The 20908-nt window shown below is 38.0% G+C and overlaps 1 protein-coding gene across 3 annotated transcripts; it reads left to right on the plus strand.

The window, feature by feature from the left end:
• Window positions 1-3632: 3632 nt before the first annotated feature.
• ABRAXAS1 (abraxas 1, BRCA1 A complex subunit) lies at window positions 3633-20011 on the plus strand. 3 transcript variants are annotated; one of them, XM_042936013.1, is made up of 9 exons: window positions 3633-3817; window positions 6219-6309; window positions 10257-10293; window positions 11384-11450; window positions 12979-13172; window positions 14505-14624; window positions 15573-15657; window positions 18232-18346; window positions 18735-20011. In XM_042936013.1, exons 1-9 carry the CDS (start codon window positions 3731-3733, stop codon window positions 19166-19168), a joined length of 1230 nt encoding a protein of 409 aa, XP_042791947.1. In that variant the 5' UTR covers window positions 3633-3730; the 3' UTR covers window positions 19169-20011. The 3 variants fall into 3 exon arrangements, with proteins under 3 accessions (XP_042791947.1, XP_042791949.1, XP_042791948.1); XM_042936015.1 differs by lacking the exon at window positions 3633-3817 and adding an exon at window positions 3831-3983; XM_042936014.1 differs by lacking the exon at window positions 3633-3817 and adding an exon at window positions 3991-4166.
• Window positions 20012-20908: the final 897 nt, after the last annotated feature.

Here is a 20908-nt window from a genome sequence, read left to right on the forward strand (position 1 = left end):
TCGGGCAGCATTCAATCTAGCAGACAGAAAGGAGCTCCAAGGAGCTGTACAGAATGAAAGACTTTTATAGGCAGAAGGGAGCAGAAACAAGGAAGTTATACTAGACAAAAAAAAAAGGTTGATTATTGCCAGATTGCTTTCCTTTAGGAGGATGGCAGAGCTCTATCAGGCAGATTACCTAACTAGAGCTAATTAGGCACTAATGTAAGATTCCATCTCTGGGAGAGAAGAAACTCTAAGTTAAGTCTCAGTTTGGTGGCATGGGACTTTGCAGAAGTGACTCCACTTTAGGCCTGTTGTCCTGTTTTTACCAGTATCTATCCCTCTAAAGCATTCAGATAAAGGAGACAAAACCTCTTCACATAAAGCCTGTTTGAACATTACAATTTTCACTCAAACTTTCACCTTAATCCTATCAACTCTTACATTTCTATAGTCTCTCAATCTAATTGTAGCCCCTGGTAGGGCTTCACCAACAGTTGTTGATACCACCATGCATGCATCTCCTGTGTCCAGAAATCTTGGAAACTTCTTTTCTTCATCCTCTGACCATTCTACCTACTCCTGAGTGTTAGGCTTTGGGTCCCCAGCCAAGGGACCCTGCCCTTTTGTCAAACTTTATTTTGCTTAATCTGCCTATTGCCCCGGGGTGATCATAGGCCAGGTTTCTCATTGTATTCTTTGCCTTCCAACTTTTTAAATTCCTCCAAGTTGGGGTAAATAGAGCAAACTCATTTGGGGCATTTTAATGTTGGGGAACCAGCAGGGGGTTCATTTGGTCCACCCAAACTTCAATAGTGCTGTAGTAAGTACACTTTTCAACCCCATCAATGTCCGTTTTATTTATCTTATTTGTTAATAACCATCTAAAGATTTCCACCTTACTGGGAGAGTTCTTTGACTCTTCTCTGTTCCCTTCCCCATTTCCTTGTCAGCTAATTTAATTTTTTTTTTTTTTAATTAGTCTCTGGAAGACCCATGAGAGGAAGCCCAGGAAACAAATTTGGTAAGACTTCTCAGACATTTGCTTGCTTTTGCCCAGGGAAATCCCATTCTTCAGGAGTTTTAGTGGAGGTTTCATTACTTAGGCAAGATTGATCAAATCATTGGCCGTTCACAGTTAATCTCTAGTTAATCTCTAGTTCCTATCACCTAAGAGGTCTGGAGTGGAGCTAAAAATTCCAATCTAATTAAGGGTTGGTCTTTCTGGCAACTAGTTCCCATCCTTGTGCTATCCAGCTCCCCGAACCCTAGAGCACATTAGCAAAAAGATACTTTTATCACTTTGGAGACTCCAAGAGTTATAGGAGCATTGTTCCTGGATGCAGGGACAAAGACCAAACATATTTTTTATTATACCGTTGCCATCCTGATGCATGTGAAGTAATACCTCTTTGTGGTTTTGATTTTCATTTCTCTAATGACTAGTGGTGGTAAGCATCTTTTTGTGTGCCTATTGGTCATCTGTATATCTTATTTGGAGAAATGTTTATTCAAGTTCTTTGCTCATTTTTTAATTGGGTTATTTTACTGTTGTTGAGTTCTTCCTTATATATATTCAGGATACTAATCTCTTATTACATATATGGTTTCCAAATATTTCTCCCATTCTGTGGGTTGCCTTTTCACTCTCTTAATAGTGTTCTTTTTTTTTTTTTTTTTTTTTTAACATTTATTCAGTTTTGAAAGACAGAGAGCGTGAGCAGGTGAGGGGTGGAGAAAGAGAGGGAGACACAGAATCAGAAGCAGGCTCCAGGCTCTGAGCTATATCAGCGCAGAGCCTGATGCAGGACTCGAATTCACAAACCATGAGATCATGACCCAAGCCAAAGTAGGATGCTTAAACGACTGAGCCCCCCAGCACCCCTTGATAGCGTTCTTTGATGGACAAATGTTTTTAATTTGATGAAATGCAATTTCTATATTTTTTCCTTTAGTGTCTGTGCCTTGGGTATCATCCACAGCATCATTGTTGAATACGACATCATGAAGCTTTCCCCCTATGTTTTCTTCTAAGAGTTTCATAGTTTCAGGTGTTACTGTGTTGCATCCACACGACTCCTGAAACAGAATGCTACAGGCACCAGTGACAGTCACAACAAAGTTTATTACAATGAGAGGCAAGGCCGACCGATCGGGACCAACACTCTTGATAAGAGTGCGGCCCCGAACAGCCGGGGTACAGAGTTTTTATAACCGATCACATCGTTTTATCATCACCTGGGAACAGAACAAAGAAACAATTTCCAGATGAGTTAGAAACAGTTGTCTAATGAGGTGTTTACTTTAGACTTTCTGCCTCTAAGTTGCAACCAGTGGATCTCCTTGACCCTGCCTCTGATGCTCTTTTCTTTGAACTTTTGCTTCCTTAATTGGTGAAGCCTAATTTACAAGAGTATGAGGCGTAATTTATAAGAGTAAAGCAAGGCTGTTATCTCTTAACCTTTAATGTCAACACAAAGCTGTTATTTTTCAAGCTAAGCATTAGCCCTACACTACAATTTAACCCTTACAACTGTGACATCTTTGATCCGTTTTGAGCTAATTATTGTCTGTGGTATAGGGAAAGGGCCTAACTTAATTCTTTTGCATTTGTTGAAAAGACTGTCCTTTCCCTAATGAACAATCTTGGCAAACTTACTGAAAATTACTCGACTTTATATTGAGGGTTTATTTCTGATCTCTTGGAATAGTGCTGCATTTTATTTTTTAATCCTTTAGATTACCATTCACAAAACAGAAATTATGTGACAAATCTTTTCGTATTAACTGATTTTGCTAAACTGAAGGCAAGAAACTTAATTTTAGGTAATAAACATATAATTCTACACATCTGTCTTCAACGTGTTACTCAGCCAAACACAGCCGCCACACAACAAAACCCAGAAATATGCAACAGTAACTCAATTCAGTAGTCTGATATTTTGCTGACTTAATAATTTAAGAAACATAGCTTTACATATTGTGTGTGGAATATCGCCAAGCCCTGGTCTTCCCAACTCCCCTTACCATTTATATCAAATGACTCAACATAACACGGTTATACATATCATTAAACAATATTTATAATCAGCATATTCTTTAACCTGATTCTTTAGTTTTCTAAAAGATAGCAAATCCTCAAAGAAACCGAAGCGGCCACCCCACCACACAGACACGCGCGCACACACACACACACGCACGCACGATGTAACATCACCGAAGAGTTCTAGAAGAGACTATGAAAAGGGTGCCAGTATGCTAGAGGTCTCAATGGGTAAATGGCAGTATCACGCACTTTGAAATCCATACCCAGGGTATTTCCATTGTGCTATTACAGCGACATAAGCACTGTTTCTATTCTGTCAGCATTGTTCGTTTATTATAGTTTGCATATACGCCACAGGGCCCTTGGCAGCAGCTGACCACCCAAACGCACTTCGTGGTGGCCAACAACCAGCCGCCTTTACTGCGAAGCCGTCAGCGGAAGCCACGATGCGACCGGGACCGCGCCCCAGGTGAAAAACCCACAGCGCCCCGGGCCCCGCCCTCCACAGCCGCCTGGCCGCGCCCTCCTCCACCGGGAGCTCCCTCGCCTCCCCGGGCCCGCCCCCTCGGCGGAGCGCGCAGAGTCCAGTGCGCCGGCGCAGGCACCACCTCCTCGCTCGGCCCCGCCTCACCGCCGCGACGCTCCAGGAGCCGGGCCGGGCCGCTTCTCCCGATCCCCCCTGCGCGTTGAGCCTGCGGAAGCATGGAGGGGGAGAGTACGTCGGCGGTGCTCTCCGGCTTTGTGCTCGGCGCGCTCGCTTTCCAGCACCTCAACACCGACTCGGACACGGTGAGCCCGAGGGGCGAGGCGGGCTCCAGCGTCGCCTCGGGAGAGGCCCCGAGCGCGGGCACCCTTCGCCGCCGTTACCCCGGCCCCCGCCCATGAGCTTCCCGACGGCGCCGCGCTGGTTCTCTGCCCTGGGGCTTTGCCTTGTCCCTCTCCCGGGCGGTCGTTGGTGTGTCTCCCGTCCGGCAAGTCTTCTCCGGGAGTAGCCATTCCTTTTCTAACCAGTGTTTATTTCTTCGCCCGGACCGGAGTGTCCCACACACACGCGTTTCTTTTCCAGCAGTCCCCCTTTTTTTCTGATTAAACTTAGTTGTGAAAGGATGGAGAGTTCACATAGCGTTCTCCCACTACGGTAGGAAAGGTGTTGCGGGTTAACTTTACGTTCCTCCTAACTACCGATAGTGGTTTTCAAAGGCCGCTGAATTTTTTCGTGCAGAGCAGCTGCTGTGCGCGTTTGTTGAAATTGTAGGCCAGTGAAGGAATAGAAGATGCATCCGGTGGCTGTTCTGGGGCAAAGCTTAGTGGATGGGAAAGCCTAATTTGGAGTATGTGATACCTGATTTTTGTTTGCATTGGTGTCAAGTTTATGAAATTGTAAGGCCTCAGCTAGTTCCTTTTTGATGCTTTCAGTTACAATAGAAACATTTAAATTTATCCTCAAATTTAGATATTATTATTTCATACTTCTGCCAGGTTCAAAAATCTCCGGATGAAGTAGTGAGGTAGTTTTTTAAATACAGTACACGTTTTGAACAACTTACGAAATCAGAAAAATACTATAAAACTTTGAGCCCAAGAAATACTGGCTTAGATTTAAGAGCTTAGTATGCTAGTACAGTTTAGAGAATACCATACTGAACACAGCCTACTGATTTCTGCTAAATATTGTGTATTTCATTTCATGTTGTTTCCAAAATTGTTTTTTGTCACAATCCTAATAAGGTTGGAGTTGATACCTTTCATGTATACAGTTTTAAAGTTGGGGGGGGGGTGTTCTTTCTTTATTTTGAGAGAGAGAGCACAAGCAGGGGAGGGGGAGAGAGAAAGACCAAATCCCAAGCAGGCTGGGTGCCATCAGCTCTGGAACTCAGGAACAGTGAGATTGAGTTGGACACTTAACTGACTGTGCCACCCAGGCACCCCTACAATTTTAAATAACTTTGTAGATTAATACCTAGCTAAGAGCAAATATATGACAATTTATAATGTGTGTGGCTGTGGAAATTATTTTGGAAAGTCTTTGTGTGAATATAAACAAAATGGGTCCTTAAGTCTCTGTAGTTTAAAGGATTAGCCCTTGGGAAATAGCATCGTGTTAGAGAGGCCATTACTCTTACATCTTTTTCCTAACATCTTTAAAAGGTGATTTTCTGGATAGCTATTCTTGCATTGACACTGCTTCCTTTCCCAGGGTTTGTCTAAAAAACTGGACTATAGAGTTCTGGATTGTTCCCCCTAGATTCCAGTAAAGATTCACATTATTGAAACATTTTTTTTTTTGTCATTTTTTTTTTTTAATTTTTTTTTAACGTTTATTTATTTTTGAGACAGAGAGAGACAGAGCATGAACGGGGGAGGGTCAGAGAGAGAGGGAGACACAGAATCGGAGCTGTCAGCACAGAGCCCGACGTGGGGCTCGAACTCACGGACCGCGAGATCATGACCTGAGCTGAAGTCAGCCGCTTAACCGACTGAGCCACCCAGGCGCCCCTGTCATTTTTTTTTTTAATGGAATGGGAGGGGGCATTCTTACCTAATTATAAAGAAGATAAAATCTTTGTCCATCAAGCATATTGGGTCTTTAAATGTGCCAAATGAAAATATTGAATTCTCTGAAATTCAAAGACATCACTGCTGTTGTGGTAAAATGCCTGCATTTTAAAACAATTAGGGCTCCTAGTTCCCCTTTTAGAAATTAGACTTTGATACTGAATTCCAAATCTTTAATATTTTTGTATAACTTTTAGTCTAAAGCCACTGATCATTGTGTCATTTCATAGCTCAGAAGCACCCACTGGCTCCCAGAAGCATGTGCCATTAATCCAGAGTCCTTGGCTAGTTATTTGGGATGTTTCATTATTGGCGCTATTCCCATCTATCCATAATTTCATTACTCAGAAAGGGGAGCCTTCTGTTCCAAGACAAACTACCCTGCTCTTCCTTCTTCAGACATTATGTACTCATTTCTGGCTTTAAGCCTTTTATGTTCTAGGTGTGCTAAAATCACAGCAGTATTTACAATCTCTTCTATTCATTTTTATTGAACTGTTCATATTTCCCAACTAAACTGAAAGTGTACCTGGTCCCTCACCAGGGACCCTCACCTGATCTTGGGATATATTGGTTAAGTGATTGAGTAGTAATTCTATCATGATATTCCATAAATTGCTTTTTACCTTTATAGGAAGGTTTTCTTCTTGGGGAAGTGAAAGGTGAAGCCAAGAATAGTATTACTGATTCCCAAATGGATGATGTTGAAGTTATTTATACAATTGGTGAGTCACTCAATTTCTTTTTTTTCCTTAAACTTTCTTTATACACTTTAAAAAAAATTTATTTTTACATTTATTTATTTTTGAGAGACAGAGACAGAGCACAAGTGGGGAAGGGGCAGAGAGAGAATAAGACACAGAATCCAAAGCAGTCTCCAGGCTCTGAGCTCTCAGCACAGAGCCCGATGTGCGGCTCAAACTCAACCCCTGAGATCATGACCTGAGCTGAAGTCGGACGCTTAACTGACTGAGCCACCCAGGCGCCCCTTAACTTTCTTTATATATTTTGAGAGAGAGTGAGAGCGCAGGGGAGGGGCAGAAAGAGAGAATCCCAAGCAGACTCCACGCTGTCAGCATGGAGCCCAATGTGGGGCTCAGTCTCACAAACCACAAGAGTATGCCCTGAGCAGAAACCAAGAATCAGATGCTCAACCGAGTGAGCTACCTAGGCGCCCCTGTGATCACTTATTTCTGTGTCTACTATAGTTGATGGTTTATACTAAATGGGATCAGATAAATTAGTTTGTAAATTGTTTTAAAAAATAGATAAAACCTTTTAATGCAGATTTTAAAAGATGCATTGTATTCATTTCTCAATTAAAATCATGGCTCTGGCCTAAAGCAAGAGTGTGGAACATAAGATGCCGTAAGATTACTGTGGGGAAACGCGGCTGAACTAGCTCCTGCATGTATTTAAGTGGTAGGAAGGTGGCCTAACAAAAGGAGAAGGAACCAGTAAGCAAGACCACTAAAAAAGATAAAACAGTTTGGACAGAAACACTAAGTGCTACAGAAAAATTGGAAGATGAGAACTGAAAAACTCCGTTTTTTCGACTCCGTTTTAGATCATTGTAAGTAACTTCTGGAGTGTGATGTGGAAAAGGCAAGACTGTGAAGGGTTTGACGAGTGGGTGGTGAAACACCTGCAGCAGATGGCAGCTGTTCTTTCAGGGAAGAAAGGGAAAAGGGAGCTTTAAAATATATGGGGGGTGGGGGGGAGGCTCTGATTGCCTAACAGAGTTTTATCTAAGTATATTTCTAAAAACAAAATTGGTAGTATGCTGTATAAAAAATGTGGCATCATGACATCATACTGTGTCATGACCACTTCCGTATGTTAAACAATCCTCTAAATATCATTTTTTATAACTGCAGTGTATTCTGTTAGGTTTCTTACTCTTAATGGCTCTATGTGATTTCAGCAGTCCTTTAAATTATAATCAGTAGTTTCCAGTTTTTCATTATTATAAATTATATTCTGTGACCATCCTTGTACATAAATATTTTCCTACATTTATTATGGATAGATTCTTGGGGGTGGTATTATAGTGTCAAAGGGTATGAACATTTTTAAGGTTCTTGATCTGTATTAGCAAATTGCTTTCCAGAAATACTGTACCAGTTTATATTCCTACTGTATGTCATTTTTTGTTTGCCACTTTAAAAGGTTAAAAATGGAAGTATATATGTAGATTTATATATGTATATAAATGTAGTATATATGTGTAAATATATTAAGTAAATTTAAATTCACTCTCAATAGAGTCTTCTCTGGTCACCACTGTTTTATGAGTATTTTTTTGCTCATTAATAATACACATGTATATAAATGTGTATTTTTATTTACACGAAAGGGATTATACTATAAATGGGTAAATATCTTCAAGATAAATATCTCCATTGATACTGTTAGTTTTACTGTTAGTGTAGAATAGTATCAATGTGTATAGTTTGCCATTCTTTGTAATGGCTTTATATTCCCACTGTATCTACTTACCAGTTACGAATTCCCACTGTATCTACTTAAGCCAGTTACTAATGACTTTGTTTTTTTTAATACAAAACAATATAATAACACTTTGTAGTGCATGTATCTCTATGACTTCGAGTCTGTTGGAAAGTCAAATTCCTAGAGGTAGACCATTGCCTTGGGAAAAGTCATGTTCTTAAGACTCTTTCATAATATGTAAAAGTGCCTGGGTCCCCATACTGGTGCCACCACTAGGTATTTTCCAATCTTTTCATCTTTGCCAATTCGATAAATGAAAAGAAATTATATTAATTTGTATTTCTTAGCTTTTGTTTGTTGAAAAGGACAGCACTGTTGCATACTTTGACTATATTTCTACTCCACTGTTTTGCTTTTTCTTAATTGATTTGTAATACCAAATTACAACTTAGGGAAATTGGCCGTTTGTTATGTGTTACAGGTGTTTATACAGTTTGTAGCTTTACTTTGTTAATGTGGTTTTTTTCCTTGTCAGACAGAAGCTTTAAAAACAAACCTTTGGGGCATTCCCCCCTCCCCCCACATTGTAACTGGCATACCACCCAAAGTAAGCAAAAGTATTTTGAGGAGTTTAAGCAACCACTTACTGAGCAACTCCATCGTGCTGGAACAATGCTAAGCATTAAGGTATTAGGCAAATGCTATAGGAACACTTAAGTATTTGCTCAAATTATTTTAAAATGTTGGATTATTAGATGATAACAAGTAAAATCCAGGATCTACAAATTACTACATTGCTTTGGTTAGTGAGATTTTCTTCATTTTTGTATTTTCCCATATCTACACCAGAGTATGTTTGACCAGTTATCAGTTACAAAGACTGTTTCTGTTCAGTTGTTGTGGTTTTTTAAACAGGGATTTGTCTGAGGGTAACATACATTTTCTAGAAGAAAAATGTCTCAAGAGGATGATCACTTTTCCTTTTTTAAATAGACCGAATGACTTTTATTAATATACACATAAAGTTATTGAAATGGTGATTTCATGTAGTTTTCTCTTTAAAGATGGCACTTGCAGGTACAAAGATGCAGAGATGTCTACAGCCTTCAGATGTTTACTTGAAGAGATTCAACAGCAGTTTGATAGTGGGTTTCCTCACCTTGCTGAAGATTCACAAATTCTCTGTAATCACACTGATGTCTTTGATTTAAGTAACTAAAAAAAATTCTAGTACTCTGGCTAGGATCTGCCCAGCTAAGAGATATGCAAAGAGAACATGTCACAGGAACTATCTGAAATAAGTGATTGCTATTACAGTAATCCAGTAAATGCTGTCTGGTAAAATTTGATTTTTGACACAAGTTACAATTAAAAGTGGGAAGCCCAGAAGGACTTGTATTCTCTTTTTCTGTAGTTGTTTTAAAGTATTCTCTGCATCCAGTGTGGGGCTCGAATTCACAGTCCTGAGATCAAGAGTCACATGCTCTACCAACTGAGCCAGCCAGGTGCCCCCGGACTTGTGTGCACTGGATAAGTTTCTTTGTTATCAGATGTGGATGTTTCACTCATACTGCTCCTTGAATAATTTTGAGAGATCTGGAAGTTTGGAATAATAGAGGGGACACCATATTCATCTGGATATTTCTTACAAGACTTATAATAATGTCTTATGCAATAGAATTTATTCTGTTTTGCACAGCATCTGTAGCTACCAGAATTCAGATGTATTTTGATGTATTTCTACTGGAAAGAGAATAAAAGTTACTTCCTAAAGGATACTAGCTTTTTTTTTTTTTTTTGTAGTTAACATTGACAAATCCTTTATGAAGCAGCTGCTTGGAACAACAAAAGATAATCCCTTTAACAGCTGTAGTTGTCAATTGGGTAGAATTAGAGCATGACCTTTTTAGAACCCAATGAAAATATAGCAACTTTAAATTTATCTCTTGTGTTGCCATTATTAAACCTATTGAGAGTGAGTGTAGTGTTCTAGTTAAGACCGAGGCACGGGCTTTGAATTTTGGCCCTCCACTCTCTCTACCTGTTACCACATCTTTAAAATGGAAGGAATGATTGGTCTCATAGCTTTGTGGTGAGGATTAAATGAGATCATGGTAAAGTACTTCCTCCCTCAGTATATGCTGTTCATATATGAAGTGCTTGGTGTATGCTATTCAAATGATAACTTATATAATCATAGCAAAAAATTCCTTTTTTCCAGACATCCAGAAATATATTCCATGCTATCAGCTCTTTAGGTAAGTAGCAAGAGGAAGTAAATGATCTATTGTGAAAATTATTCTGTGTGAATGAAGTAAATTTTAAAACTAACAAGATATCTTAATTGTCAGTTATACATGGTGGTACTGATAAAAATGAAAAGACTTTTTAAAGAAAATTCACTTGTTCATTTCAACCCTGTCTAATAGTTCTTTCTCTGTATTTATATGCTTGCTTTCGCTGGTCTCCACTGCCTCTCCCAGGTACCAGTTTACCTAGAGGGTTTTTCTCACACCCAGTCACCTCATTGCATATTCTAAACTCAGTGACACATTCTCATATATCAACAGCAGCCCTTTTTTCTACTCTTTCATTCCAGTTTATTTGATCATTTGTGTCCTCACTTACCATATTCTAATGTAATCTTGTGCCTGGTTAGGTTCTTTATCCAGCCTGCTTCCTATTGCCTTTCTATGGTGAAAACTTGTGTTTTTAGTCCTACAGATAGTAATAGCACTGTAGCCCTAATAGGCTATGATATTTCTTAAAACTTTTCATTCAGGTATAACATACATGTAGAAAAATACACACATAAGTTAGATACATTTTCATAAAGCAAACAACTACAACATGGTGTAGTTTTAATGAAATGGCTTTATGATTTATATCAATTGTACTTGAAAAATCAACATTACTATCTTACAGTCACACTGTGTGTACACATAGCTAAGGTTGTATAAGAACTGCAGTGGAGCATATGGTAAAGGTGAGAAAGATCTGTGGTAGGGGATGATAGAAATAAAGGCTTTTGTGTGGTCTTAAACTGCTCTGCCAGAAAAAGCTAGAGCTTGTATAGTGTTCTACGTACAACGGACATACAGAAATATTTGTTGAATGAAGGATCCCTGGATTCTCCACTTCCTTTGCCTTTTTCATTGCTTATGGATCTCCTGTTTCTACCACTTTAAGTCTGTTAATTTGAGAACTTTATTCTTATTTTTAGAACTTCATATGACCAGCAAGTAGGTATATGGATTTTGGGTGGGTAAGGAGTAACTAAAGTTAAAAATGCTAATAAAATCCATTTTTTTAGCCTATTTGAAATGCCTTTAATTTTGGCTTTTACAGCTTTTATAATTCTTCTGGTGAACTAAATGAGCAAGCACTGAAGAAAATATTATCAAGTGTCAAAAAGGTATTCCCTGACTTGTTGGGGGTTTTTTGGTATTATATCCTAAAACTGTGTAATACTTTAACGGAAGTTTTTGGCAACATTTGTCTTCACAGTGTTCTCTAAAGCAAGTGAAGAAAGAAAGGCTTTTTCCTTCCAGAAGTTCAAAGGGATTGCTCTGAGAGCAAAACCAGTCATTAAAAATATTAATCTTGTTCTCATCTTTGGCTATTCTTTTTTTTTTTTTAATTAAAAAAAATTGTTTTAACTTTTATTTATTTTTGAGAGAAACAGAGCATGAGCGGGGGAGGGGCAGAGAAAGAGGGAGACACAGCATCCAAAGCAGGCTCCAGGCTCTGAGCTGTCAGCGCAGAGCCCCTGCGGGGCTTGAACCCACAGACCATTGAGCTCATGACCCGAGCTGAAGTGGGATGCTTAACCGCCTGAGCCACCCAGGCACCCCACTTTCTTGACTATTCTAATTAGCATTGATCTCTTCCTCTTCCACATTCCTACCATACCCCTTCCCATACCGTTTATTCCAGGACTTAACTCATTACTGTTCTTTTACATAGCTGCAGTTAAAGCGCTTTGCTATATAGCATCTAACCTTTACTAGTATACTTGGTGTTTAGGTAAGACTTGTTGAATGATCAAAACAGGTCTTTTTCCCCCCAGATACAAAATTGGCGGGGGGGGGGGGGGTACTTCTTAAAACTTTTTGGTCTCTGAGTTGAGAATAAAAGTAGATTCAGTAAGTTTCTTATAAAAAACTTCCTTTGTTGAAAATGCTTTGGGCTTGCCCCCTGATTATATTTGGGTATTTAAAAATGTACTTACAAAAATTTTTTAGTTTTAAAAAGAAGAAAACTTTTAATTTCCTTAGTTTAAATGTGCAGATACAAAACTTAGTTGCTGACATTGTCATACACAGACCTTTAAGCAAAGTAGTTGCTCTTTGTTATAATTACTAAACTATAATTACTAAATGAGGTTTTATTTTCCAGTTTTTAAAAAAAAGTTTAGTAATACTAACAAATTTGTTCAGCAAATGTTACAGTTTGTAAAACCATTTCATATGATCCTACTCAATTTTGAAACCCACTTTCTAAAGGTGGTATCATTCCCATATACATTTCAGTTAAAAGCTATTGGGTTCAATTTATTTAGCAAACCAAATATCCATATAGGAAGTAAATTTGTTTTCATTGACATTTTCTTCATTTAAATTTTGACTAAAGACTAAGATTTTAAAATAGCAAATGATATCAAGAAACTAAAAGAAGTTAGGAATTTTTTTTCTCTATATGAGTAAAATAGTAGCTCCATAACTGAATGGAAGATAATTTGACTACACGAGTCAGTTTACATACTTGATAAATGTAAAGTATATACTTAAGTATGTACTTTGTTTATATATGCCAAAATCTTGCTAAATTTAAGAGTGCCATTTTAAAGGTTGTCAATTTTATTGCTTAATTATGACAGTAAGACAGATAATAATTGTAACCACTAAGGTCTACACCTGATATCTTTCTGTATTTTCCCTCAGGCTGTGGTTGGTTGGTACAAATTCCGACGTCATTCAGACCAGATCATGACATTTAGAGAGAGACTGCTTCATAAAAACTTACAGAAGCATCTTTCAAGCCGGGAACTGGTTTTTCTGCTGTTAACACCAAGTATAATAACAGAAAGCTGCTCTACTCATCGGCTGGAGCATGCCTTATATAAACCTCAGAAGGGGTAATGTTGGCCAGCCATTGGCTGTTTTCAGTTAATAGAAAAATATACTCAATGTTTTCATTGTACTTTTTGCAGCCTAACAAATATTTCAAATACTGTTGCATTTGTTACAATAACTGTCTGAAGTTAGTGTACCATATTTTCTTATAGATGGGGAAGATGAAGGTTACATAAGGAAATTAGAAGCCCAGTATGGAATGATGACTTGTGTTTTTGCCACAGAGGATTTGTTATAAGGTGGAAAAAATATGTGTACTTTGGATATGGTTCCTAAAGGACGTAATATAGAACTAATCCTAGGTACTTGAGCAGCTTTTCTATAACCTCTGCAAAGAAAGAAGCAAGGTTGTTCTTGGTGGTCCACCAAAATGAGTTAACAGAGACTCCCAACAGGTTATGTAAACAACATTCTCATGGGATATGAGGATTAAGTGAAAAGAGTACCAACTAAGATTAATTTTATTATTTTTTTTAAGTGAGCTTGACACCCACCCCCAGTGCATGGATTTGAACTCACCACCCTGAGATCAAGACCTGAGCTGAGATCAAGAGTCAGAGACTTAACCAACTGAGCCACTCAGGTGCCCCTAAGATTAATTTCTTTTAATGTTTACTTATTTTGGGGGGAGAGAAAGAGTATAGGAGGGGCAGAGAGAGAAACAGAGGATCTGAAGCAGGCTTTGCACTGACAGCAGAGAGCCTGATGTAAGGCTCAAACTCACGAACCGTGAGATTATGAGCTGAGCTGAAGTTGGATGTTTAACGAACTGAGCCACCCTGGTGCCAAGATTAATTTTATTATTCATGGAAGACAGGATGAATCTCAACAATACTGCCTATTTTTACATGTTAAAGTAGACATTACAGTCTTCTTTTAGGGGCGCCTGGGTGGCTCTGTCGACTGAGTGTCTAACTCTTGGTTTTGGCTCAGGTCATGATCCCGGGGTTGTTGGATTGATCCCTATGTCGGGCTACATGCTAAGCATAGAGCCTGCTTGGGATTCTCTCTCTCTCTCTGTCTCTGTCTCTGTCTCTCTCTCTGCTCCTCTCCCCAGTTCATGCTCTCTAAAATAAAAAATTTTTTTAGAAAGGTATTGTTTTCACAAAATTACCTTGCACGATGCACATTTCATCACTTTTAAATACCATTTGCTTCAAGTCAATAAATTTCATTTCAGGTAAGTAGTATGGAATGGGGTTTTTGTTTATTTTTTAATCTTGGAGGGGAAAGGTATTCTATATATAATATGTATAAGTATATATAGGTATAATAAGGAGAGGTTAATATTTTACTTTATTCTAACTTTATATTTTAAAATTTTATTATTTCAGAGTTTTTCACAGGATACCATTAGTGGTGGCCAATCTGGGCATGTCTGAACAACTGGGTTATAAAACTGTATCAGGTTCCTGTGAGTCCACTGGTTTTAGCCGAGCAATAAAAACACACAGGTGAGATTCTTCAGCTGCTTTCCCACTAAATTTCTATTCATTTTTTGAAATTAATTTTTATTACACAACAAAATAAAAATTAAAGGAAAAGTAATAACCACATATTTCAAATAAACTAGACTGTTTTTTACTGTTTCCGTATTTCTTTCTAGCACTTGTCCATTTATAATACACAGAAAAGAGAAGGGTTGTTGTATATCCTGTGTATGTCAACATATATATTCTAAGAGTAAGTAGCTGGCCTGAAAATAATTTTCTAAGGCAGCAATTTAGATCATAAAGGCATAAAATTAGATTGGATATTAAGTAACAACAAAAATATGAGGCTTTAGCCAAGACTCACTCATACTATAGGCTACAGCTATATAGCTAGAACTGTTGTGTGTTCGTTAAGGGAATAATGTCAGAAATAACAACACTGGTACTACAGGGTACTTACTGGAGAATAAAAGACTAGATTTTATTTATTTTTGTGTTCCACAAGAATTAACAGTTTTAAAGAAACTGAATACATTAATTCTGAGATGCACAGTTTTACATTTATCTCTAATTGGGATAATTTACAAACTATGCCTTACCGGGTTTTTTGTTTGTTTTTGTCTTTTTGGTATATAAAATAATGTTGCCTCTTTTAATCAACGATGACTTAAATTCAGTAAAATATTTTAAAAATTGAAAACCTTTCTCCCCCTCTCTCCTTCAGTCTTTATTTTTCTTAACATCTTTTGAGTCTTGGCAGTAGTACGTAAGAGGCTTTGAAGTCCGCTAATGTGAAGATACATGAACTAAGTTTTCTGATTGGTTTTGCTGTGAACAAGTAGGTTGACAAAATGTCCCTGCAAAACCAGTAAAAAGAATCTTCTGTTGCTCCTCAACTACAAATAAGTTTTCGTCATAGTATTAAAATGACTTCTATACATTTGCTTGACAAAATGGTAATTTTTACAGCTCTGAATTTTTTAAAGAAGATGGATCTTTAAAGGAGGTACATAAAATAAATGAAATGTATGCTTCTTTACAAGAGGAATTAAAGGTAAGTTCACATATCAAACACTTTTAAAGACTACTTCTAGAGTTCATATCAAATTGATAACAAATCTTTTAGGGATAACTTGACATTTGATTAGATTCGTATTTTTCTAATGGTTTAGTTTCAGTAACAAAGACCTCAGTCTCAGTGGCCTACAAAAACAAAGGTTTAGTCTCACTCACATTATATCTTGGCTGCAGCTCTGCTCCTGTTCTAAATGTCATCTTTATTCTAGGATCCACACTGAAGGAGCAGTCCTTATATGGGACATGCTCGTCTCATGACAAAGGGAAAAGAGCAAGAGCTGGTGGAAATTCACAACAGCTTTAAAACTTCTGTTCAGGGGCACCTGAGTAGCTCATTCAGTTAAGCGTTCAACTTCGGCTCAGGTCATGATCTCACAGCTCCTGAGTTCGAGTCCCGCATCAGGCTGTGTGCTGACAGCTCAGAGCCTGGAGCCTGCTTCGGATTCTGTCTTTTGTCTCTGTCTTTCTTTGCCCCTCTCCTGCTCATGGTGTGTGTGTGTCTCAAGTATAAGTAAACATTAAAAAAAATTTTTTTTAATTAAAAAACCAAAAAAAACCCTTCTGTTCAGAGCTTACATGACACGTCCACTCACATTTCATGGGCCAGATTATATATCCCTATTTCATGGAAGTAGGCAGGGATATATAATCCTTTTACAGGATAAAAAGGGAAGCATGTATTTGAGAACAGAATAATCTACCACAGGACTAAGTTCTGTTTCATTGTATCAGTTGAGAAGTAGACTTCAGGATGGGATTAGACATGTAAGAGATTAGTCCTGAGAAGGATAAAAGGGAGAGGAACAAGAACAGGCAGGGGGACTTACAATGCTGAGTCTGACACCTGAGAGAAGAGACAGGATGGGAGGACAACTGGGTAGAGAGAGCTTTAGACTACAGGGCTAGAGGGGCGCCTGGGTGGCTTAGTCGGTTAAGCGTCTGACTTTGGCTCAGGTCATGATCTCACGGTTCATGGGTTCGAGCCCCACATTGGGCTCTGTGCTGACAGCTCAGAGCCTGGAGCCTGTTTCCGATTCTGTGTCTCCCTCTCACTCTGCCCCTCCCCCACTCACACTCTGTGTCTCTGTCTCAAAAATAAACATTAAAAAAAAAAAAAAAAGACCACAGGGCTAGAGAGGTGGCTAAGCAAAGTTGTCCTACAGGAATGGATTTGTACTAATACCCACTGTGTTTAGTCATTGGTTAAGAGTGGCTGAGGGAAAGTGTGGCTTCAGTAGCTGACCTGAAAGTTTGGTAGCTAGGGCTGTCAGTCAACTATGCTTCCTCCAGTGGAGATCTGAGTAGTATATTCCATGGCCACCGTACTCCTCAATATAGCACACTAAGGGAGAGCACCTGGTGGCACAGTTGGTTAAGCATCCAACTTCAGCTCAGGTCATGATCTCATGGTTCATGAGTTTGAGTCCTGCATCGGGCTCTGTGCTGATAGTGTGGAGCCTGTTTCAGATCCTCTGTCTCCCTCTTCCTCTGCTACTCCCCATGTGCTCTCACTCTCTCTCTCAAAAATAAACATTAAAAAAACATATATACACAAACACACACACACACACCATGCTAAAAGAAATAGGGTTAATACATTTTATAGTACTAATGCACACTGGTTTTTAATGTGAATGATAATACAGAATTTTAGAAAACAGACATGTCCAGAATCCCAACTTGTAACATAACTATTTTCACTTTACCATATTTTCTGGTTTTTCCCTAATATATATACACATGCTTTTATGTAGTTGATGATGTTGGGGACTGTCATGATTTTTATTTGATGTCACTAAGCATTTTTCATGTTGCTACATAGTCTAGTTCTTTTTAATGGCAGAATATTTCATATAGCAATATATTAGAACTCTTATGTCAAAAGTACTAACTTGGGCTAAAATAGGGGATATAGAGGTATGTTACAGGAGCTGTAGGCAGAAAGCAGCTGAACTTCGGGAAGGAATTGGAACCAGGAGCCAAAATGCTATCAGAACTTTCTTCCCTTTGTGTCTGCACATTGGTTTCTTTCATAGTACCAGTAAAACATAGTTACTTGCTATTGTCAGTTTCTTTTTCTTTTTTTAAGATTTTATTTTTAAGCAATCTCTATGCCCAGCATGGGGTTCAAACCCACAACCCCAGACAAGAGTCACACACTCTACCAACTGAGCCAGCTAGGCACCCCTATTGTCAGTTTCTTAATGTTGTGTTTGGAGTAAATATGCATCTCAAAATACTACAGTATTTTTTGTTTCAAAGTAAATGACTTAAATATTTTTGTTTTTTATTTCTGTGTATTACCATGCAGATAACAGGTGTGATAAAGCTGTGTGTGTATAAATGGGAAGTTAATACATCTGGAAAGCATTTTATAACCTATAAAGCACCATACAAGTGCTTGTTGCATTCCTTCAGAAAATAGCAAAATAAAAAAAATTTATAAAGGCTAATAATAATATAAAATCCACAAAGGGCTTTCTGTTGTTTATGAACCTAGGCTGTAGTACACCACTTAGAATTTTACCTACGCCCTTATTTTATTTTGCAGAGTATATGCAAAAAAGTAGAACACAGTGAGCGAGCAGTAGAGAAACTACTAAAGGATGTACACAGATTGAAATGGGAAATTAAAAAAAGAAAACAGGCACAAATTCAAGTAGCACGTAAGTAAAAGGTTCACACATCACTGCCTTCTGTGCTTTTAAAAAAAAAATCCTGACTGAACTATGGATGAGCCCACTAAACTAACTGATGAACTTATGTACCTTAGGATTAAAAATAATTGTTTTATTAATACTCTTAAATCCTACTTAACAAAGAACTCAGTATTATTATAGCTATACTATATTGTTGATATTAAAAAATACAACTTAAATTCTCGTTTAGAATATAGTGGCCTATAAATTAGAATTTGGGATTATGCACACTATTTTTCTGAGTTTGGAGGATGGAAATATTCAGTTAAGCTCTTTTTGACTTAACAAATAGATCACTACAAAAGCTTTGTAAAACAAATACCGCATGTTGAACTGTTAATTTTATTTTGTTTAGGGGAGACCGTCGAAAAAGACCCTCAGGAGAACATTTTTCTTTGCGAAGCTTTACGGACCTTTTTTCCAGATTGCGAATTTCTTCATTCATGTGTTATCTCTTTGAAAAATAGGCATATTTCTAAAAGTAGCTGTACTGCCAACCACCATCTTGATGTGATAGACAACCTGACCTTAATGGTAGAATACACCGACATTCCTGAAGCTAGTCCAGCTAGCAGTACACCGCAGATGATTAAACATAAAGCTTTAGATACTGATGATGGATGGCAATTCAAGAAGTCACGGCTGTTAGAGACACAAAACAAACCATCTAAAACAGATACTGATAGTAGTAATCAAGAAAAAGCATATACCTTGAGCAGCCCTGAAATAGATGAAGAGATTGAAAAAATGAAGGGTTCTGGTGAATATCCACAGTCTCCTACATTTTGATCTTTTTAGGCCAAAAGGAGAGCTTTGATTGGCTGAAGGGTAAAGCCAGACATTTATATTGTCTTTACTATGTTCAACAATTTGCAGTAATACATAAGTTCTAGTGCATTTATTTTTTAAAGCACTTTATTTTAAAACCATAACGTTTTTCTGCCCCCTACCTTTTGAAAGATTTTATTTTTAACTAATCTCCTACACCCAGCAAGGAGCTTGAACTCACAACCCCAAGATCAGGAGTCACACACTCCACTGACCAAGCCAGCCAGGTGCCCCTTTTACAAAACTGTTGAGGGAAAGGCTTAATTTAAGTAGATGGTTCTTTTAAACTTATATAGCATACTTTAGAATTGGAAAAGAAAGACTAGCATTAGAACACAATAGAAGAAGATGTCTAAAAATATGAAGAGGTATTTCATTTTTATTTAAGTCATTACAGTTTCTACTCCTTAAGTTATAAGTGGCTAGGGTTGCCAGATAAAATGCTGGAAACATGCAATATTAGGGACATTCATTAAAAAATTATTCATTGGTTATCTGAAATTCAAATTTAATTGCATGTCCTATATTTTTATTTGCTAAATCTGGCAGTTCTGATTATGGCACAACTAAAATACAGCACAAATAATCTCTTCCTAGTCTAGAGTCCTCTACACAAAATTGAGTGAATCCAGTATTTGAGTACAGGACAAGTCTGGTAATGGTGTGTCTGAGGTCAGTAGCTGGTCAAGTAGCTAAAAACACCAGTTAAAGTGGGAACCAAAAATGGTGCATATGTGTATATATATTTGTATATACATGTCTATCGCAGATTTCATTTTAACATAAAGTGGAGTTGTACATTCATTTTGTCAACCTTTTGTTGGACAAAAGGTAGGAACTTTTCTGTGAGTATACTGGTGTTCCTATATAAGTCACATCCATTACTTTTATAATTCCCAGCTTTAGTTTCTTTATAAAGAATTTAAAGAAGCTTGCAAAGCAACGTAAGTACAAAATGCTACTACTTTTTTTTTCCATTTCACAGCATCCTCCTACTTCCACCCTTCTTTAGTTGTCCTAACCACACCTAACTTGACAACTTTTTTTTTTTTAATGTTTTATTTTTGAGAGAGAGAGTGCGCGCACATGAGCGCAGGAGGGGCAGAGAGAGGAAACACAGAATCTCTGAAGCAGGCTCCAGGCTCTGAGTTGTCAGCACAGAGCCTGATGTGGGTCTTGAATTCATGAACTACGAGATCATGACCTGAGCCGAAGTGGGACACTTAACTGACTGCACCACCCAGGCACCCTGACAACTATTTTCTTAAAGCTAGTTATCTTTATAAGTCTTTGGAAAGCATTTACTTAGTTTTCATTGCAGTAACTTTTTAATGCTCCTACTTCATCAATACAGTGACGAAACTGACACAGACTTGGGGAACAAAATAGCTGACTCTTGGCAATGTAGAACTCAACAGGTTTGAAGAATTATGGGCTTCAGTTTGATATTTGAGGATGTAAAGCTCCAGTTTAATCCAGTGAGCTGGTTAAATGGAAGTTGCCTAAGAGAGCTTTTACTGTGTGTTTTATTTCTTTTACATAATTGTGAGAAATTTCCACAAGGCCTACACATTATATGAAGCCTTCATGTTTCACTCACTGGATGAAATGCTGAACACAAACTTTGAGCATAGCTTTTCCATCTGCTACTTCCTAGTGGCAGAACAAATTCCTAGCTACTATCAAAATTATCTTTTATCT

This window comes from Panthera leo, chromosome B1 (genome assembly GCF_018350215.1).
Source record: "Panthera leo isolate Ple1 chromosome B1, P.leo_Ple1_pat1.1, whole genome shotgun sequence".
Lineage (NCBI taxonomy): Eukaryota > Metazoa > Chordata > Mammalia > Carnivora > Felidae > Panthera > Panthera leo.